This window comes from Sturnus vulgaris, chromosome Z (assembly GCF_052056855.1).
Source record: "Sturnus vulgaris isolate bStuVul1 chromosome Z, bStuVul1.hap1, whole genome shotgun sequence".
In the NCBI taxonomy this organism is placed as follows: Eukaryota; Metazoa; Chordata; class Aves; order Passeriformes; family Sturnidae; genus Sturnus; species Sturnus vulgaris.
The window spans coordinates 37098834-37121527 of record NC_142283.1 but is presented as its reverse complement, the minus strand read 5'-3'; the positions used below and the strand labels follow the sequence as shown (position 1 = coordinate 37121527).

The 22694-nt window shown below is 43.8% G+C and overlaps 1 protein-coding gene across 6 annotated transcripts in view; it reads left to right on the top strand.

Moving 5' to 3' along the window:
* Positions 1-22694, top strand: part of NRG1 (neuregulin 1) — a 456687-nt gene that overhangs the window by 272432 nt on the left and 161561 nt on the right. The window contains exon 1 of one of the 6 annotated variants that reach the window (XM_014882386.2): positions 5140-5359. The exons of the other annotated variants lie outside the window; for them this stretch is intronic. Within the exon in view, the coding sequence (XP_014737872.2) occupies positions 5140-5359 (220 nt within the window). Of the gene's footprint in view, positions 1-5139; positions 5360-22694 lie in introns of those variants that run through there. 6 annotated transcript variants of the gene reach the window in all.

Here is a 22694-nt window from a genome sequence, read left to right as displayed (position 1 = left end):
TTTGTTGTGCTGATTGATTCCAAAAAGAAGTTGTTTTCTTCAGAGAGCCTGTGGAGAAAAGGCAGCACAAAGTGGAGCCTCGGAGACCCCTCAATCAGCTGATTTCATCAGGGACACTGGGATAATAACACACCTCGGTAAATTGCACCCTGCCAGGAACATAAATTTTGTTCCTGCAATATGTCAGGGATGAATGCTGGTGCCAGTGCTCTCTCAGTCAGCTTACTGCAGGACAGGCCAGCTTGTGGCTGCAGCAGAGGGGGTTGCAGGGGATCAGAGAAGCTGGAACTCTACTGTACTCATGGTGTTAAGACCACACAAGGCATACCTGTGTGACATGATGGCCCAGAGACAGAAACAGCATTACCAAACCCACGGGGCAGAGCACACTTCGAGATTGCTGACCATGAGAGTGCAGGCTTGGAAGGGGCTGGGACCAAAATTCGTTCTGAGATGTGTCACCACAGAGATGAGGGTGCTGATCGTGATGGGGTACAAATTAACCACGGTTTTATGCACAGAGTGTGCCAGTCTAATTTGAAGGACCTTTTGGTCCCTCATGAGTGCACCAGGACAAAGGATTATCATGATTGGCCCCTAAACTCTTGCCCACAGAGTTGAAAATCAGTCTGAGTCCAAAACAGCTATGCATTTAATGTGAATGTGCTAAACCACATTATAGTTCTGTTTCAGCATTTTAATCAAAGCTGCTTTTAATGTAATTAGACTTCTTTGCCTTACCAAGTGAATTGATCTGAACGTAATTTCATATTCTTTTAGTCTTGAATTAGAATATCCACACACAAATTGAATGAAGTTTTAGTATACATTTTTAAAATTAATTTGGTTTTACTTCCATGAGAGCAAAATATCTGGACTGAACATGAGTCAGTGGAGTCACATCAATGAAGTGAGAGAAATGTCAGTCTTCAGAGCAGTCCTCACTGCCAGTGCTGGAATAGTTTGGATTCAAGCAGGGAAGGCCAAATTATTTCTATTAATAGATTTTCACCTTTTATGCCTTTTTGCTTAGTTATTTTCAGAGGCCATATCCTGGGTTATAACTAATGATGTATTTCAGGAGTGTAGTGGTCTGTAGAGACATTCAGCCCACACCAAACAGCATAATGTCTTGCACATTAATGGGGCAAGCACTGTGTGTGTGTGTATATGTATATATTTATAGTTGGAACTGAATGATGTAAAAAGTCCTGAAACATTAGATGTTAAAGAACCCGTTTATCTTGCTATGAAAGTTTCCTGAAGTTTCACAAACTGAGTCTGTAAAAATTGTTAGCAAATTGGAGGATATCAGGTCTTGTTTTATAGCAACATATATACAGATACATGTACAAACAACTCCAAAATGTGCCATTTCCTGAAAGAGACGTTAATGGGACGTCATCACCTGTCATGATTGCTGCTGTTGCCAAAGATGTTGCCTTGACCTTTAAACCACTATTAGGATACTTCAGTGTAATCAAGATTCGCATATTCAAAATGCAAGTAGAACAAAAGGTACTGTTGTCCTGACTCAGCTGAGTTGATGTCAAAGACCTGGTGCTTAGCTGCTGACAAAATTTCAAATCAAACTGTTTCATTCAGTTATGTTTACAATATATCGTTCCCATTTCATTCTGTTTAGGATGATGATTCTTACTCTTTTCTCGCTACCAGTGGAGGACAACAGGCAATTTTGAAGTTCATGCAGATTGTTTTCCACTTGTCTTCATTGGTTTTAAGTAGCATAAAATAAAAATAAAAAAATTAAAATTAAAAATAAAATTAAAAATAAAAAATTGTAGTACCCAGTTTAGGGAAGAATGAGAACAGGATTAAACCATGAAGTTAATTATCAATTCACGAACTGATTTTGTTAAATGAATACATCTTCAGTACAGAAAAAATATTCTTAAATTTTTTTTTTTTCTCTCTTGGTAAGGCATTGGCATTTCAAAATATTAGTAATTGGGCCTCTTTTGTATGGTCAGTAAAAATGTACTTAGAAACAAAAGAAAATCAGATTGTTGAAATTATATTCAACTGCTTGTTACTCTGGAGCACGCTTTGTTTATTTTTGTTTACTCATCTTTCTCTTCTAGCTTGCATTACGTTTTGCAGAGATGTATATATCAGTGATACATTAGACTTAGCAGCATTCTGCATTCACTTCACAGGATGTAAGCAAGTTCACATAGTGCAGAGGTCCAGAAGAGCCAGACTACCAACAATGAGATGAGCCTAGGCATAGGCATAGCTTAGTTTTTGTAGTGAAGAGGTTGACATGGAAATAGCAGAGATTCAAAAGCTCCCTACACAATCTCTACCTGTGTACTGGTGACAAGTAAGCAAGCAGCACTCCTCTTTACCTGTCCTATGATGAACATTTGACTACATGAACATTTGACTGCTGTTCTGCAAGTAACTGCGCAATTTTTGTGAGATTGTGCAATATGCCTGAGCTAAGATTCCCATTCCACTGAAATGATGTAGATAGTCCCATCTCTCTAGTTCAAGAAGTCCAAAGAGGCCCTCGGCTGTAGGAACAGATAAAATATTTCAAGATCTGGAACTACCACAGTAGATTGGACTGTGCTGTACTAGCTCAGAAGATTGACGTACACTGGACATTTTCTGACTGATCTCACACAAGCCAGCTCTTTACCACAGTTCTGCAACTGAAGGGGTAAAATGGCTACCTTAACATGGTGTTTAAATCAGCTGCTACCTACTCTTCTGAAGCATCTCACTGATGGCAAGAGCAGAGAAGGAGAGGCAGACTTACATGCTGTAAGCAATACCACCCCCTTTGGCATTGGTGTACACAGGAGTAAATCACACCCTTCAGCTGTGGATCTATGACACATTGTATAAAATGAATTATAATATTTCTTCTCGGAATAATGGGCTTATTTCTGGAACAGATTTCTGGTATGTTTTTCTGAGAAATTTCCCACTTCTAAAAGATAAGGTGTAGGAATTCGTCCGGAATTTCATTTTTAGGCTGTCATTTTAAATGCATTCTTGGGCTGCTAGGGTCCTTCCATAGCATCCCATCCTCAAAAACAGGGTCTTTGGTGAGGGTGCACACTGTGTCTTGCTCGTGGTGCCTCAGTGGTGATAACTCCCTGGAATGATGGTTTAAAACTAATGAACACGGTCTGAAGATAATGCTTGAGTCTTTAGATTTTGCAGAGTACAGAAAACGAGGTTATATCGAGATTATTTAAAAATACGCTTTGCTAGCCAACAGAGTCCCTTACATTTCACTGGAGTAGACTCCCTCCTTGCTAAGTAGTGACCCCTTAAGGAAAAACCGAGCTACTGCGGCCAGTACTTCAGCTGTTCTTCCGTCAGGTTTGCTTTTCCTCCCCGCCCTTCCTGGGGCTTATCCCCTCAACTTCATTTCAGCGCACTTGAGAAAGGATGTCGTACGCTGTCTGTCAAGAAACCTAAAATGTGACTCAAATGCATCTGTAACTCTTTGAGTCAAGAATTGTAACCGTGTCTTTCTCCCTTAGTCCCCTTCCCATCTTGATTTGATTTTTCACTAAAGTTGTATAACCAGGCCACTTAGGAAGTATATTCCTTTTGCCTTGACATTTTGCAGTCAATGCTGTTCTCTGCTCTTCTTTTACCATATAGATAAGGACTTAGACCAACACTGGGGTTTTCTTCTCTTTATTTCGAAGTCCAAATGCTGAAAAAGCAAAATGCTCATTAGCCACTTCTTCTTCAAAACCTTCTCAGTGCAGGAGAGTATGCTGAAAAAAAATAGTCCAAAAGTTTCAGCCAAGAAGAAAAGGAACTCAGTATGTATATTGAGTTTTCACTGCTTTGTCATTTTTAAGCCTAATGTGGGAAGATTTTCTTAATGTCTTCAGTCCAAAAATACTGAAAAACAATTTTAAATCATCTTTTGTGCATGATGGCCATGTCTAAAGGACACACAGAAGTCTCTTCAAGAGGAGAAATCCCTAAGAATTGTGAAGTAGCAAACCTAGGTTTTAGATTCTGACTCAATCTGCTTTTCCACGTTGCATGGCGTTTCCAGGAAAGACCTTCCATTGTGAGACTACAAGTAATTATAGATCTTTTCTATAACTTGTAGGTATTGTGTTTTCCATCCAATAATGTGTAAGTCCAAGTCCTACAGGTAATAGTTATCTCTAACAGCAGGGACTATGGCTCAGGTTAGGTGAACATATATATATAGATTCCTGAAGTTTCCCAGCTGATGGAGTTCAGTTTGGTGCCTTTACACTGCTATCAGCTACTTAACAGCTGTCTTGGGTATGGCTGTGATGGGTGCAGTTTAGTCTGTGAACTGCAGCAGGGCTTACCTGCCCAGCCGTAGGTTGTGAGAACTGGTGGTTCCGGGGCCAGCCTCATGAGAAGGTACCAAAGTCGAAATGGACCCACACAGAAAACAGTGAGACCTCTCCAGGTCAGGACCTCCTTGCAAATCACCAGGTGCGGGAGCGCACGCTAGTCTTGCAGACCCTCCGTCCCCTGAGCATCCCCCGCCGCCGGGGCGGAAGCGGCACTGCCGGTAACCTCGCAGGTTAAGCGGAAGCCTCGGCTTAAGCAGGTGCCTAAGTGGCAGCACGTCAGTGCCCTGATGAATACCGCAGCCGCCTCTCGCTTTCTCCGACCCTGCGCCGGGGGAGGCCCCGGGCTCGCCCCCTCGGTGCGCCCGCAGCGCGCCTCGGGCAGCGCCGGCCGGCGGGGCGGCCCCAGGCTGGAACACCGCCCCGTCCTGCCCTGCCCGGCCCCTGCCTGCCCCGCCCCGCCGGTGCCTGCGCCCTCCGCGGGGCTGGGGCTGGGGCTGGGGCCGGGGCCGGGGCCGGGGCCGCCCCGCGCCCTGGGGGCCGTGCAGGCTCCTCCCGAGAGCGAGCGAGGGGTGCCCGGGGCGGGCGTAAGCGAGGCGTGTGCCGAGGGGGTGTGCTTTCGGGCTGGAGTTTATTGGTAGTAGTAGTGAAGAAAGGAAAGCCGGGGGGGGGGGGGGGGGGAAGAAAAAAAAAAGGGGTGGAGAAGGAGGGAGGGGGGTGAAGGAAAAAAAAAAAAAAGGCCCCAAGAGGAGTTTCCGAAAACTTCCAAGGAACTCGCGGCTGCAAGTCCCAGCGGCAGGCAAGAGCGATGCTAGAGCCTCGGGCGCTCCGGGAGCCGACAGCGGCGGCGGTGGCGGCAGAGGGGGTGACCGCGGGGACGGAGGCGGCAGCGGGCAGCGCGGTGCCGGCCGGAGCCGGGATGGCCGAGAAGAAAAAAGCCGGCAACGGCAGGAAAGGCAGGAAAGGCAAGGGGTCCGGCAAGAAGCCCGCTCCGCCGGAGGAGGGCGAGACGCCCGGGTCCACCACAGGTAAGCCCTGTGTCGGCAGGTGCGGGGCTGCCGCGCGGACCTTCCGCTCCCCTCCCGCGGCCGCGGGTCCGCAGGCAGCGGGCACGTCCCCAGCGCCCGCCGCCGCCTGCCAGGCTCGGCGGAGCCTCCGCGCCCCGCGGCGCCTGCTCGCAGAGCTCCCGGAGCGGCGGCGCTGCCGGGAGCCCTTCGGCTGTCCGACCACGGTTCGGTCTGCTGCCTTACTTCCCTCCCGCTGGCCCCGAAATCCTGAGAGGCTCTCGGTCAGCTGTTGCTTTCTTCGTATTCCCCCCCCTCCTCCATTTTTTGGAGGGCATGAGGCTATCTCTCCTATTACAAAACACATTTTCTGTCCCTTCCTTTCCCCAGAAATCACTTAGCATAGTTGAACAGATGGCCAACTTTCATGTGGGGTATTTTGTCTAAACTTGCAGCTATTTACTCAGGGATGATCAGAGAGGACATTTCGCTCACTTAGCAGCACGTGTTGTTGCTCTCATGCCTCCTCAGTGTTAAGCACAAGAATTCATGCCAGTGATACCCTTGTCTTCCATAGGTGTCCAGAAGCAGGACCCAAAGGAAGGGTCACAGCTGAGCGTGCTGCCCCGCTTGCCATAGCTACTTATCTCTGTTAGCCAAAGCCCCAGTCAGGATCAAGACTCTTAGTGCAGTACAAACACATATGAGTGAGCTTAATGATTTTCCTAGATGCCTCGTGTTATGCCACCTAATTTATCAGAAAGCCTAGCAATATCTATGGATACCTTTCGCTTTTTGCAACAGCAATGTTTAGCTGCCGTTACTGATCACCAATTTCTTTGAATTCTTTGGGGTTTTGTGAAAAATTGGTTTAAAAGAAGCGTGAGAAAAGCAGTCAACTGCCTGTGGTTTGGTTTTGGTTTTTTTTGTTTGGTTGTGTATTTTTTGCCCCCTTTGTGTTATTTTTCAACTAGCCAAATAAACATAAAGACCAGTAGGGTAAAACTTTCTAAATATACCTACTTTAATTTTGCTCAGTGCATCATGGCCAACATAGTAGTGCTCTTGACTTCAGTCATCAGCCCTCAGAGTGATTCAGCAGCAGCAGATATCCCCTTGGGCTACTAGTTTTTACAAACTGGCACTGCCCGACGCATCCTCTTCTCCAGGTTGTTTGGAGACAGCTCACCCAGCTTCTGCTCAGCAGCAGCTGTAAACAAGTTTTAGGTACAGCAGAGGAGGTATCCCTTGTTATGCCAAGATAGAGACAAACACTTATTTTGACCTTTTTTTCCTCTTTCAGCCAGATTTTTATAATGCTGTTACACTATGCAAGCATTGTAAGCATCTCCTGCTAAAACTAACCATCTCTGACATTAAAACATTAAAACCTCTGGCAAACTTCTCTGTGACAGCTGGGCTGTTTGAAGTGTTTGCAGAGTTTTTTGTTTAGTTTTGTGGCTAACAGAAAATAGGAAGGTAGGGACAAGTTGGACTATTTGTGATAGGGAAAGATCTGTCAAGGAGATACACGTTTTCTCACTGTGCACCTCAGAGTGCACCATCCCATTTGTAGGAGAGATTTCTTTGTCCTGTTGTACAGTTTTCCTTTTGCAACGTAGCAGGGTGCTGAGGGATTAGTGAAACGAGCTGTGAACTAGAGGGCATATTTTTTGAGTAATCCAACCAAGTCAGCTTCTAAACTAGGCAGAGATTTTTGGGAAGATGGTCTTCTTTCTCTGTAGAGGGGAGCTAGAATAACAGAAAAATCCATGCAGGCAAATAGCACCTTAAGTTTAGGTATCTAAGTGTGGTTAATTCTCTCTTGTGGTGGTCTGGTTATGTCTGCCATGGTGAATGTTTTACCTGAAAGTCTGAAGGGTGGCAAATGTAGATTGAGGTTCATCAGGGTAGGATTCAGATCATGCCAGCTCCTAAGGCTTTGCTAAAACTCCAGAAGGCTAAGTCTTTACTAAGCCAAAATATGTCAGTGTTTAAACCAGAAATAATCCACTTTTCTGGCAAGTGCTTACCTCAGATCTCCAAAGCACCAGTATGTTTTTATAGGTATGAAAGAGTACCGCCTTCATCCATACCTGACATTACTAGTCAAAAGTTTCCTGTGTGGGCAAGAACTGAACATTCTTCTATCTTATGTAATAAGAATCCCATTCCTTCCACGATGAGTGTATGTGGCTGGATAGTTCACCTGTGTAGCTAATCCATGTAGTCTGTCTAATGGGAAAATGAAGTACAGCATAACACATTACTATAAATTTGACTCAGAATCAGATAATGTCTCACTGGCAAGGTAACACAGATTTTATCTAATCTTTTACTTAAGGGTATTATCTGGTTTGAGGGGCATTTAGAACTAGAACTGATACTTAGAAGAGAAAGAGCAGAAAGAGTGGTTAATGTAAAATGTAACAAGAGCAATTTTACATTTCAAGCTTTTTTTCTCTCTGTTCAAACATATTAGAGCTTGAATTAATTACTATGTTAATTTTCATACTGATTAACAGTACTTACTGGGGACACTATGAAGGCCTCCTGACTTTTATGGGACCACAGTTTTCCTTTTTGCTATTACAGTTTTGCAGACGTACCTGTTGTCATTTGGTGTGTTTAGGGTGTGCAGCCTGAGAGGTTATGAAACAGTTTTGCTTTTAGTTACCTGCTTTCTTTAGTTGAATTATTTCAGGAATTATCATCTTCTCTGTTGTGTTCTTGTCTACAAGGAATATTCATCCACTTACAGTCTTCGTTATGAAGAACAGTGGCTTGCAGACAGCCCTCAGTTTTAAGATCTGGCGCTAGCACAGAAATCCTTAGGTGTTCAGCTTTTTGCTTAGTGTAGTTTTTTCTGACCATAGCTTCTTGCAATTTAGTTTGCTTTTGGCTGTCAAAGTATATCATATGCACTTCAGTCCTGTGCCTGGAAGCATTGGTAACTTCTCAACAGGTTGAGAATCAGCTTTGTTAATTGGGAAGAAAGGGTGTGAGAATATCTTCCCTATTATGTCGTAACTTTCCCAGAAACTCAAGAACTGCTATTGGAGAACAAAGCTAGTTATTGGGAAAAAAAAATAGGAAGGAGGTTTGGCCTTCTCTGCTCACCTGCATAGTGGCAATATAGAAAAGAAATCTTCATGTTTTCCATTGCCTAGGTGAAGTCTGGGCTCTGTTAAAAAGTTTGGAAAGGTCCATGTTGCTATGATTTCTTTGTCACTAAAATTATTTAGAATATTTACTCCCCCTTGCAACAAGGGGTCTTGAATAAACTGATACTGTCTGGCTTGTGGAAGCCTGAAGTGGCTGTATCTTTCTTTAGCAGAGCACTCTGGACCATGATAAATACAAAGCATGGAAAACTGAAGAGAGAGTATTATAAACGGACAGAAGCTTACAGCTTTTCTCCAGGTTACATCACTGAACTGCCATGCCAACTGAGTGTGCAGACAGGCTCAACAAATCTGCCATCAGGGCTTCCTAGGGCATTGCCAGCACACTGAAAATAACATCCAGCCTAGGCAGAGAAAGCTTATGCAGGAAAGCTGAGGTTGGGCAGCAAGGTCTCCAGACTTACCCCTCGCACAGGTACTGCTCCTGATTTAAGGTGTTGTTAGAACAGGAGCACAGGGGCTGGGAATAGGCCCTTGACCCTGTGTCAGCCCAACCTTCTGCCTACCCAGCTTCAGTGTTGGACTGCATAACATGGGGCTAGTACACTGAGAGAAAGGAGTCAGCCCTGGAAAAATCCCTCTGTGGAAGCTGTGTTTTTATCAGTAAAGTTGGGTACCAGCACATCAGCCCAGCCCCTTTGTTGCTTCCAGACATCTTGGGGAATGTGGGTTTTCAGGTGGTTCTGCTTAGCAGAGAAGACTAGGATGAGGTTGCTGGGCTTGAAAGGACAAAGTGTGAGAAGATGTGAAGTCTTTCTGAGGAAAACACCTTGATGTGTGTGAAGACTTGATATGCTATGAACTCGGACATTGGGTTTTGTCAGCCACTTTTTAGTGGTAGGAAGGTGCCAAAACACAGAGAAGTAAGAAAGAAGAGCATCAAATTGGTCTCAATCATCATTTCAGTGAAGTGACCTCAGCAGCATTGTTCTGAACACATCTGCACTAACAGAGTCCAAGGTAGAGAGGCTGTGGTCATTGACATAGAAAATAAGTATCTCCTGGTGGGTTTAATTTAGAATTAGATAAAGAGCTTGGAGACCATTTGACAGAATAAACAGCACAAAGTTCAGATGAGATGAGTGTGGCTGAGCAGAACCTTTAACTGTATCCTTGTAGCAGGCTTGGTTGCCAGAGGAAGAAATGGTTTTGATCATATTAAAGACCAAGCTACATGTAAGAGCTTGGTTGGGAGGATTAGAGCTCAGTCTGAGCGTTGCTAAGTTTAAATTGATATTCAATATTCATAAAGAGCTATGACAAGACTGATCACTGTTTCAACATGAATTGAAGACAAGAGTCTGGGGGATGGAATGAAAGCTGTGATTTCTGACAAAACCAGTCCACTTCTGGCAGTAAACTATTGCTTAGAAGGAGTGACAACTTCTTTTGATGTTTCCAGTCCAAAATATTTATGTGTTGCTGGTATGCTTGTACATTTTTCTGTGAGGAAAGCCTCTCTACCTGTGTGCAATGCCTGCATTCTCCAAACATTCCACACAATCTTCAGAGCAATTTTGAGAGTGAATCCTTTAAAAAGCATGCGAGTGCATTCATGTTTTTTGAATAAACGAGATTAGTCACCATTCAAACTTTTTTGAATTAACACTACAAGTACTACTTGACTGCAGCATGGGAATGCAAACAGAATGGTGAGAACATACCAGTACAGTTGTCCAGTAAATACTGCATGTGTATAGCAAGACATTCCCCTGTGAAATAAATCCAGCAACTGTTCTGAACTTTGTGCAAGTATTGATGGCTGGGGAAGGCTGAACAAAACTTTTATCTTTCATATAGAAATGACAAAGCCTGCTAAGCTATGCATGGATTTTAAAACTTTCACCTCTGGCAAAGCTTGTGAGCTAACTCTTAAATCTGAATTTTTCTATTTGTAATTGTGGGCTTCTCAGATTTCTGGAAAGGCAGTAACTGAAAAAGGAGGGGGAAAAAAGGTTGAATGAGGCAGTTTGAAACGGCACTTCTAAGTAAAAAAGAAAAAAGATCCTATGCAGTTTGTATTTCAGAATACTTCAGCACTCACTATTTGGGGCATATCTTTTTTCATCTCCTCTATGAAATCAAAGTCACTTAGTTTTCACAAAAACATTTTGGGTGCTTGGTTTGTGAATGCCTAGCCATGGATGATGCTTGACAACACAATCGACCTTAGGCACCTAAGTGGTAATTTGTTATTCTTAAAGTAATGCGAATTAAATGCAGGGCTGTGGAAAACTTTCTTCCAAGCATCTCCCTTCCCCTACCTTCCCCCTTCCAATCTATCTACAGGCGTCTGATAGCCCTTTGAGGCAGGTGGTTATAACCAAAAGCAAAACAGTGGAGAACAATTGTGTCTCAGGGTGTCAGGATCTGGAAATGCTATGAATTCTTACCAAATCAGTGTTTTGCTAACATTCCAAAAGTAACAAGAGTGAATGTGCCTTTAACAGTACTGATAGTTTATCGTGTTCCGTTATGATACAAGAAAACAAACCAAGTGTCAGTATTTTGCATGAGTCATTCTAGTTGTGCGAAGAGCTGCTCGAATGTGCTTGAGGTGGTTAACCCTCAGTTGCTGCCTCAAGTACACGGCGCCCTGGGTTCGGCGGGGGAGGGGGTCTTGTGGCAGGTCTAGAAAATCCACGGTGCCGCGGGAGAGTTGCAGCCCCGGTGCCGGGGATGCGGCGGCAGCCGAGAGAAGAGACGGGTTGCGGTGCTCGCGGGCGGAGGCGCCCGTGAAAGCGCTGCTTTGGAAGCGAAGAAGACGATGGAGCTAGCAGCGAAAGGGGCAGAGAGACGCTGGTGGCCCCCAGGGAGGGAAGGGAAGCGGGGCCGCTGGAGCTGTGGGAGCTGTGGGAGCTGTGGGAGGGCGCGGTGCCGCTGCGGGTGCCCGCGGCGGCCGCCAGGGGGTGCGGCGGGAGCGCCGTGCCCGCGGCATCCCGGCATCCCGGTATCCCGGTATCCCGGCAGGGCACGGACCCGCGGGCCTGAGGATGGCCCAGCTGCGGGTTCTTAAGGCCGCTGTGTTGTGTTGAAGGTCAGTGGATGTGCGGTAAACAGTTAGAGAAGCTGTGAGGGAGCTTTGGTCCTGAAAAACAATCTGCTCTCCTCTCATGCAATATGAGAAATCGTCTAGTGTGAGGTCACAGGGATGCTTTTGTTTTCATTCATTCTCTCCCTTCTTCCTTTCCTACCACATTTCCTCTATCCCTCTTCTTCCCTTCCTTTGTCCTTTTTCTCTTTCTCTCCTTCTTTCCCTTCTCCTTTCCATCCATCTGTCCTGCTGTCCTTTTATGAGTTTTTGTCTTCTCCCATACTTTTCTTTCTCCCTCCTTTCTTTTCGTCATATTTCTTTATTCTCTGTTATCGCTCCATCCTTTTCTTTCTTCCCCCCGCCCCCTTCTTCCTGTCCATCCCATCTGCTCTATTTTTGTTAATGAAGAAAAAAAAAAAAACAATAGAAGGAAAGTAAAACAAGATATTTCATAAGGGACTGATAGAGATCTTTAACATAACCTCCTGTCTGGAGCAATTGCTAGTTTTTCATTTATGCACAGAATACAACTTGTGTCTGGTTTTGTGTTTCTGGTTGTGTAATTTTCTGTGGGAGCATTAGATTTGGGAAGAAATTGACCGTGTTATGTAGTTTGTTCACTATGGGCCATTTGAATCCCGGCTCTGACAATCAAGTCCACAAGCTTCACAGGTCAGGGAGAAAGAGGAAGATGTTAATCCATTTGTGATGGTTCACTTGGGAGCCTCTACTCTTTCTCTCTGTGCATCTCTTCCTCAGGTTTTATGAGCTGATGGTCCTTCCACCTCTGTGAGCAGGGGGAATCCAGGTTAGGGAGTTTGGGCTTGGCATTCAGACATGGGCTCAGGCTGAGCCTTGCTCAATGCCTTTCTCCTTCCTTATCAGCTTTCATTTCACCCTAGAGTCAACTGCATGCCATGTCCTATGGCTAATGGTTAATCCCTTTGAAGACAGCTACCAAAGCATGAATGCATACTTAACGGGACTAAACAGAATCCCTAATAACATCCAGTTGTGGAGGTGATAGATAGGGGTTGTTATCACTGCCATTACTGCCAAAAGAGTTAAATTCTACATCCAGTACTGGGAGACTTAGTGTGTATTTGTGTGTCTGTGTCTATGTGAGCACGTGCAGGTGTGATGTTTTAGTGGGATTGTTGACTTCTACAGTTATAGTCTCTTCAGTTTTCCTTTGGGTAAGTCCACTGGACTTAGAAAAGAGAAAAAAGGGGCAGTTCTGTTAATGCCATATTGCACCAGTATAGAAAACAGCACTGGAAACTGCTCTGAGTTATTGTACTATATCTGGAATTGGTGGCCCTGTTATTCTGAATAGTGAATATATTTTTGCATGTCCTCTTGATTTGCACCAAATAAACTGGTGATGTCTGTGTCATCACAGTTATTGAGCTCTAGCTGAAATCCCTGTTCCACCCTCTGTGGAGCAAACTCCCATTGCCTAGGATCATACAGCCTTTGCATGTCCAAGGTCACAACAGATCAGTCTGATCACATAAACCAGAGTCTCCTGATTCTCAGTTTAACCACTTCCTTCATCCACCCTGATTTCTAATTCAAGTCCATAACATACAGGTATCACAAACCTGTCACTTGCCTTTTTTGTTTTTGAATTGTCAAAAAGATTCCTTTCCCTTTGTGAAAATAAGTTTCCTGCAGGACATTGTGCATTGTTGATCTGTCTGCTTCAGGGGAGGTAGAAAGATGAGGGGGTCTTTTTAGGAAGTGGGCACATTGCTGTCCCACTGGAACTATGCAGCCAGCCCTATGGCAGGAGCTATTTCCACAGGGTGAATATGGGAATGGATGGCATCAGAGAAGATGTCAACTATGCCAATGTGCCAGACCTGCAGGTTCAGGGAAAGTCGCTGGCAGGATTTGAGAAACCCCCAGAGAAAACGTCTTATTAGAAAAGTTTTCCAGCAGGCTGCTTTCAAGGACAGTATGTATCTTTGCAAGAATGAAAGAGAAACATCCCATGCAGAGCTTCCCTCTTCCAATGGGAACAATATGACCTGTAAAAACTGGTGTCCCTGAGCAGCCAGTGCCTCCTTCTGGTTTCTGCCCTCTGCTGTACTTCTGCAGTGATCCATGCCAGCTTTAGAGCACTGTCCTGATCATCTCAGGAGAAGTTACATTAGGACAAGTTAGCTAAGCCTTTGAAAAACAAACCTGAAAACACAGTAGCTGCTAATCGACCCTGTTCTTGGAAAGAGTGGACTGTAAATGCAGAAGTGGAAACTCCCCCATAACGAGTGTGTTCTCTGTGAAGCTCTAGAGGACTAATGCAGCTGCTAATGCACTTGTGGGGTTGGTTAAAAGGCAGTGCTTTTAAAAGTCAAGGCAGTTGTGCAGCAAAAGAACTTGCCTAGGCATGTGGGGGATTTCTGTCTCTCATAGCATCTGAGATGAAGATTGGCATAATTTTTGAAAGATGGGCTATAGTTCAACCAAAAGTTATGGGATGAATGCAGAAGTTACTGGGTGAGGTTTTCCTTTTCTGTTACAAGCTTCTAGTCTGGCAGACATTCTGAGCCAGACTTAGTGTTGTAGATTCCAGCAGTCCTAGCCCTATCTTTTTTATCTTGGTACATTTTTATTTAAAGACAACTTTTATTTAAGTGTGTTGCTCATGGCATGTGAGAAGGTACTGCAAATGTACAAAAGGCTAAGTGTAAATGCTGGATGATAAGTTGAACTGTGGCAAAGGAGAAACTGATTATCAACCAGACTGAAGCTGATGTTAAACATAGGTTTTCCTGGCTTTATGAAGTGCCAGCAAGGTCAAAAATTGGAAAACTATTTTAGAGCAATAGCAACAAACTGAAGCAAGAGCAGGAAGGTTTTTGAAATAAGGTCAGAGGAATTTAAAACAGATAACTGTCCTGTTAACTCAGGTCCGTTCCTAGGTTGTTTGGCATTGATATGCCTTGGTTATTTTTCCCATCTGTGAGTGAAGGTGTCTCTCATCCCACTCTTTTCTCACACTTAGAGTGAAGACCACCTCTCCTGGATGAGGAGCCTCTTTGTAGGGATCATCCTACCATCATCCCTCGTTCTGGCTGCAGGGTCCCTCTTGAGACTCATGACAATTCTATAATTGCCAGAGCCCACTGGTCTCAGCAGTCAGTGGTTTTGCTTCCACTTCCAAATCTGCTGTCTTCTCTCATCCTTTCTCCAGCTCACACTGATTCTTAGAAACTGACAGCAATAATCGGACCAGTTTCTGAGCCTGGAACAATCCAGTTTCTAGGCGGATTGCATGAGGGGAACCAATTCTTTGGCTGCAGTATGAGTAATACCTATGAGTTGTAGCAGGATGAAGGCAGAGCTTGTTGTTAAGAGAATGTCACTTCAGTCCACAAAAAAGACCAAGGAAGGGGATATAATTTCTAAGACATGTTGAGAGAGAAGTAGCTTCATCTAGACATTTTATTTTGAAGATGTGGAATTAATTGCACAGCTGCTGCCAGTGACATTGCTTCCTCTTGAGGGGAGGTGCAAAGACAGATTCCCAGGACACCAAAGATGGCTGAGGATTGCTTAGTCCCAGGGTTGATTTTTAAATGCTTCTCATGGTTCACTCTAGGCTTCCATGATTTTTCCTCAAGTTCGCTTTAATTGCAAGTGCCATTAAAGCTGAAGTAAACTGATATATGTATATATCTCTTCTGTCCAGGATCTTTAGTTTGAGTTCTTAGTGTCTGCTTACCTTTTGATTTCCAAAAGGTCAGACTTGTCCCCAGTGACAAGTTGTGCCAAGCAATTGCTGCCACATTGAGCTTCCCTGAAGGTACCTCCATGGCACTGACAAGAGACAAGCAGCATGAAAATGAGATGAAATGGCAGGAGGACATAGAATGGGTAGTAGAGATGGTGTCCACTGCTCTGCCTGATGTTCCCTCTCAGCTGCACAGGTGATGTTACTACAGATGGTATCCTGTCACTGATCTGCTCATGGCTTTTTTCCCCCTTAAGCCTGTGATGGACGGTTTTCTTCCTCTGAGCATTTGTATCAAAATCACCAGGAGCAAGTTTTATCCAACCCCTCTTACCAATCACAGGCAGTTTTGAGGGCACCATGTCTTGTATCCCTCTGTTATGTGCACACTTAAGCCCTGAAAGGAAAATGATCTTCCACCCTACTTTCACATAAGTTGACCTTTAAGGAATGCATTGAAACTACTTGAACATCACTGAGAGTATTTGCAGACTTAAGCTTAAGCACTTTCCTAAGCAGTCTGGTAAATGGAACTAGCTGGGGGGCTGTTTGCCTAGGTCTAGGTTTTCCCTTCTCTCACCCTACGCAGATAACTATATATCTTAAACTCTAAGCAGGCCATCCTAGGTGTCCTTTGGCAAGTCCCAAAAGTGCCAGGTAGAAATGCAGTTAAAGACACTGAAAATTATTTAAACTGAGAATAACTAAAGGACTTCTGTCCCACAAAAACTGTTTATGGAAGAAATTGATGTAATGCACTGTATCATGTCTGCTGGCGAAGAGATAACAGGCAGAGAAAGACAATTAAATTGAAGGTCTAATGTTTCCTGTCGAGGTTAGTGGTTAACTCATCTGATGTGTGAAATCAGGTACCTGTACGTTTGGAATTGTTTTGGCATCTTTTTCATCTTACTGTCTTTATAACAGCAAGGTCATAGCTTTTACTGTTTCTGTTCTAAACTACGTAGCTTTCACAAAGAGAAGGCAAACTCTTAATTTTGTTTCTCCAGAGTTATGTTAGTGCAATATTAGTGTAAACATATATGTGGACTTGTGCACACACATGCACTCCAGTCCATCACAACTGCAGTAAGTGAGTTGATTTGAGTTTCAAGACCTCCTAGAGCTATATTAAGAAACAGAATTTGTCCACTGGGGAAGTGTCAAGAAAAGAAAAGACTTATTTTCCAAGACATTTTTAACTTGTGGTTCCATAAAAATGATGGAGCTCCCGGAAAGACCTCCTTGGGGGGCAGTCTATGAAATGTGCCAACAGCTGGATGGCACAAATTTGGAAAACAGTGCTGTCCTCAAAGAATAGAACTGAAAGCCTCTGTGAGAAGGCAGTGTATTTTCACAGATAACCCTTTTAATTTTGTATTCATGTTATAGAGAGGAACAAATGCAACTTCTTTTGATAATGTGGGGAAACAAACTTTCCATGGAAAAGCAGAAATTACACCATGGCTCATCAGGGAAGTGTAGAAACGTCCAAAGTTGTGAGTTCACTTTGATTTTTTTAAAGCTGCAGTTGGTTAACAACTCCACTAACAGATTAAAGAAATACCAAGGGCCTCAGAATTGCCTCATTTCATGGCACATCTCATGACGTTTCTCACTATCACTTTCATGGCAAAGCTCAGTTCATTTCAGATCAACGGCAAAGATTCCAGGCACAAATAAGAGCTATAAATCACTTTGGAGTTAAGGAATAAGGAACAACTTGGGGTATTTAGAAGTGAAATTAGTTTGTGAGGCTCTTTCCATTTAGAAAACCATGGTGACTGCTGGCTCTAAACCGGGGAGTAGATAAGATAAAAAGCGTAAGACAGGATTACCCTCACAGTGTTTGCACATCTTTTCCTGACCATCAGCAGGGCACGTGTCTGTCCAGTGAGGCTGCTTGAGTTCCAGTGGAAAGCCCCACCTCACCAGACCCGAGTCCTGCCTAGGAACCTGTCAAGGTTTCCATCCACCTCCAAGCCCCACCAGAGGAATAAGAGGCAGCTTTTGAATCTGCATCTCACCACAAAGGCTCCCAAGCATCTCACCTGCTTCCACTGCAGCTTGCTGACCTGTAGGGCTTTATTATGTCCAAGGGCATCACAGACAATGATTGCTGGTTACTTCTTTTTTTCCTGTCACCCACAATCAGCTGTAGCTGAAGATGCAGTCCTAGGCTAGTCTAGCTTTTTGTCTGCTCAGAATGGTCATTTTTATATGTGACAAAATATACTTGAGGGTGAAGTGAAGAATCGGCATGTGGGCCTGGTTGACAAGGGAAATTAGTGGAGGGTTTTACAAACAAGAGGGGAGGACATACACTTGACCAGGAATGTCTCTACCAGCATCTCAGGGCACCTTCCTTAAGCAGTTGTCTATTTCTCATGTTCTCAGTACTCTGTTTCTGTCCTGTGTCTGCTATATCTCTTTCCCCAGAACCATCATCCACATTTCTAACTCAGTTCTTGCCTGGAGCATACTGTATATAATGTTTCTAGGTAGGAATGTGGGGGTGGAAAGACCACATGAGGTCATAAAGTTTTTGTGGAGTTGCAATTTGATCCAAAAAGTGAATTACCAGGTGCTTCTTCAGAGAGGGATTGGGGGGTTATATTTAAATACATCATTTAGTAAGGCCTTTTATTCCAGAAGATAATCAATCCCATTTATTCTCTAAATGTGCATTTGTTTTACCATAGCATAATTCTAGGATATTGTTTAAATTGATCAGTAGATTGAACTTCACAAATTAAGAAATAAAAAAAAATAAGACAATGCTACGTATCATCTTTCCTAATGAGTAGGATTTTACCAGACTACTGAATAATAAAACCTCAAAAAGGCAATACATTCCTGATATTTATTTTCATGAATTTACCTCTGCGTTGGAGAGAAGGAGGAGAGGAGGACCACTGCTCCAGCAATCAGCATGTGAACTCTTAGGGCCAGGGTGGATATAGCATCAGTCAGGCTTTAGTCAGGATGGGGTGGCAGAGAAGCTTTGTAGCACTCTGCAAATGTTTCAGTGTTGCTGAAATGGTTGTTAGCTCTCAAGGAGGCTTCGTGTAACACAAGGTTCCTGTGAAAGGGCATTACTCTCCTGTAAGCTGTAAACAGGGGTGCAATTGGTCATAGCTTGGCTGGGAGGCTGCTGGGTCTGCTCTGCAGCAGACAGAGCTTCTGGAACACAGGTTGTATTTTATTTCTGCTGTGTTTCTGAACAGAACCACTAAGCGCTGCTCCCCTACCCACTTGTTCAGGCATTCAGCAGGGAGAATCAAATGCACGCAAAAACGGCTTGGAAGGCAAGAGTCTGTGGTCAGTGGTCTGCTTGTGCAGGGACACCTGGAAAGCTCATCCAAATGAGCTTTTAAAGTGCGTACATTAAGTCATATTGGATCACCACTTGTGTTTTTTCATTATTTTTAGCTATAAACCAGAGAGAATTAAGATAATTTTATTTCTGAAGGTGTGTCCTCACTAGAGTGTAATGAAAGTACTTTAAATTCAGACCTTGCATTAGTTCAGCAAAAGTTTTGCAGTCTGTCTTTGCACCAAAAGCCCTAAAATGCCTTCCCCTTGCTGATGAGCCCAGGGTAAGTTTCTAGCCCTAGCCAGGGGAAACCAGACACCCAGCTTGCAGTGCTGCTGTGGTATTTTACACAGGAGATGTTAACCAGGGAGAAGTCAGGTTGGGACCATGTTCAAAGGGACGGGAGAACTGTTGGAAAAACAGGGACAGGACTGGCATTTTTGGGGCTTCCCATTGAGCAATGGGGAAATGAATGAGGAGAGAGGTCCAGAGTGGAGACCTAAGAAAGGAGGGAGGAGAGTGAGAGAAGAGAAGAGAAGAGAAGAGAAGAGAAGAGAAGAGAAGAGAAGAGAAGAGAAGAGAAGAGAAGAGAAGAGAAGAGAAGAGAAGAGAAGAGAAGAGAAGAGAAGAGAAGAGAAGAGAAGAGAAGAGAAGAGAACTTGGGGAGCAAGATGTGTCTGGGAGATAAGGTTGCAGGAAGAGTAGAGGAGAGGCACATGGTCATTTTTGGGCTCAGTGGGGAAGTTGGGAAACTGAGGGAAACTGAGATGTGACAGACAACAGCGTGGGTGGAATGAGTGAACAGAGAAGGAAAGTGGGCTTGCAGGGAGAGGAAAAAAGGCTGTCAATACAGATGGTGTTGGGCAGCCCTACTTCCCCTGGGGTTAGCAAGCAAAGTGACTTCACTGACCACCCTCATCATCTTTTCCTGGCCTGCTTAGCCACGCTGCTGCCATGCAGTGACCATGGCAACCCAAGTTTCTGACTGGCTGTTGTAGGATGGTAGCTGTAATGACAGCAGTAGTGAGTATTGACAGAGGGGAGGGGAAGGCAAGCAGCTGCGGAGCAGGGGAAGTTGCCTGCGTACAGTAATCGTCTTTGGCAGGTCAAGGGTGAACCGTGGCCTGTGGGAGTTGTACAATGCCCAAGGCTAGCAAAGTGGTGTTATAATAAACCCCAGATGTTTCTGCTATTTACAATGTATATGTTATGTTTAAACCTGAAAATGCATCCTAGGATCTGGTGGGTAGGGAAACAGTTATTAGCTGCTTGGAAATTACTTGCTGGTAATGTATCTGTTCCCTCTTGATATTAGCTGTTGCCTGTTTAAAATATAAATCTTCTAAGCAGAGACCCTCGCGAGCAGCTTCTTTGCCAAACCAGTGGTTCCATTCGGCTCCATGAGAAACAGCACGGTTCTCCCTGCCGGGTTCCTGGGAGGCTGCATCCCGGGCACAGCATCCCTGGGAGCCGCGCTCGCAGCCGGAGCGTCGGCGTGGGAGAGGCACCGCTGTCAGGCAGGGGAGTGCAGCCAGCCACAGGTGTGCAGAGGGCTCTGCTTCATCTCCCCACGCTGATTATTTCAGAGCTGGGAGCCAGAACCCTTGTGGTATGTCTTGGACCACAGCAGAACTTTGAATAAGAATTTCGGAGAGGGATAGGATTTAGTTGATCAGGCTTTTATGGCAAAACAATTGCTTGTCTATAAGGGTAAATTAGTTAGCTAAACTGTGAATTTGTTGCCAAGTGGTTGCTTTGCACAGGCACTCCAGGTGATCAGTTCTACAGATGGTCCAGGCAAGGCACTCAAAATATTAACATTTAAAATGAATGGGTTCAACTGCGGGAAGGCCTGGAGTGGAGGCTACTTTTCAGAGATTAATCATTCTGCGTGAATTATACCAAAGCCCCACAAATTTGGAAGACACATTTTTGCTTCAATGTTTTGTTGGATTTAACTAATCCAAGTAAAATGCACACCTTCAGTAAAGCCTTAATAATAATAATAATAATAATAAGCCTCACCTATATCCCCTGCCTGCCCGTGTTTCTCTGTCCACCAGTCTGCACTGCACCACATTCATGCATCCTGTGGGCACTGGGGGTACAAAAGGACTTGTCTGGACCCCTCACCACAGAGTGTACTGAGACTAGCCCTTTGTGTCAGGAGTGGAAGAGGAGTGCTTTAAGATAGGTTATGCAAAAACCTTGCTGAATATCAGGTAACAGTTTGCAAGGAAAATGGCCAGAAATTGAGTCCTCACCCAGATGCGCCAGTGCTGTGCTGAGAACCCTTTTGCGCAGGATACCTGGGATATGTGGGAGAGTGGAGTATTCACATTACACAGCTTTTGCTTGATATGGGTTTTGGGTCTACATAGAAATGAATCTTGAGGCTTGGGGAGAAAACGATGCTGATTTTGAGGTTTTGTTGCATTTTTTCTCCCTTATTTTCTGTTCCTACTCCAAACAGTCCCTGTGCAGCTATTCCATCACAAGTCTGTTGTGACTTCTATTAAGGGCGATGTCTTTTCTTCCTGAGCTTTATTGTCCTCCCACATCCCACGTGCCTGCCTTAGACTGATTTTCATGAATGTTGGCCCTAATGGACAACTCCCTGCCTAGACATCCAGTTTTACAGTATTTCACATCACACCTCGTAAGAAGGGATTCAGCACAAGCATTCTGCTAGGCAGAGTGCCTGCATGATGATGTGAAGGAAGGACTCTGTACCTTTCTCTGATTCACTTGGACTCAGTATTGTGGGTGAAGGACCATTCATGTCAGTGGTTTCTAACATGACACTCCAGTTTAAAATGCAGTTAAGCCATGTCAGTCAGTATGAATTCAATGCCTGAGGTGACTGTGTAAAATGATCAGAGTTCTGTGAATTCACATCTCATCCTAGTAACTAGCTTCCCCACATGGAAAATCAAATGTCTAGAAATGTTATTTGCCTGAGATCTTTTTTGAATGTTAGACTTACGTGTTTTACTGATTGCAAAAAGGTTTTTTAGTGTTTTTCATCTAATTCAATGTGATGATCAAGTCTCAGTGAAATTGCTGAAGAAGAGTTAAAACAGGAAAAAAAAGTATTTTTCTCTCTCAATCTATGCCTATAATTGAGGTGACTCCCTTTTCTCAGGATGTGATAACCATTTACTCAAATGTGACTCATAAAGTAATTCCTAGTACTTACTTGTTTAGTGATCCTGTTGAGTCTGAATTCAAAACAAGTTTTAATAAAATTCTTGCTTTTCTCCTCTCTCGGGGGTCTGGTAGATTCAGCTAATGCCAAGTCCTTTTCTTTTTCTTTGTTTTGATCTTTATCTATCCCTCTGCAGAATAATCAATAAGATAACTAATACATGAGGTAACACATTATTTTCCAGCCTAAAATCGAAAATGTAAGAATTTATATTGTTCTTACAGAGATAGAATATCCTCAGAACTTGGAAAATTGAGTTATCAAATCGAAATTAAGGGCTATGCTTAATTACAAATAAAGGTGTCATAAGAGTTAGAAGCCAGTGACAATCCTTTGCTTTTCTTTTTCTTTCTGAAGAAAGAATGGAGTATAAGAAAAGAAAAACATGGTTAAAACTTGTTTGAGTTCAGTGCTTCCTCTGATTACTTAAATAATATTTTGATTCAGGAAATGAGCCCTGGGGATAAACAGTTGTCAAACATCTCAGTACTGTCAAAAACAATGCCATCTCCTGAGCACCGATAAATACTGAGGAATCAAAAACTTCTTTCTTTTTAAATTTTTTTTTTAATCTATTTGGACAGGTTAGGATGATCTAGCCCTGAAGCTATTTGCCTTTTTTGGTATGGAAACCTTGGCTTCCATTATTTTATATTCCATATTTGGTGTGTATCCGTCAACCCTGGATAGGTCTGCAGAGGTCTGCGCTGCCAGCAGACACAATCACTTTGTTGGTGGTTTGTTGGATTTAGATCCTCCTCTGTTCTCTCTCAACTCATGTCAGAGTTGTTGCTGAGAATCCCTGGACACACAGTGTGTGCTCACTTCCTCTTCCTCCATTGCAAATACCTTGATTGTTCCATAGGCTTCAGGAAAA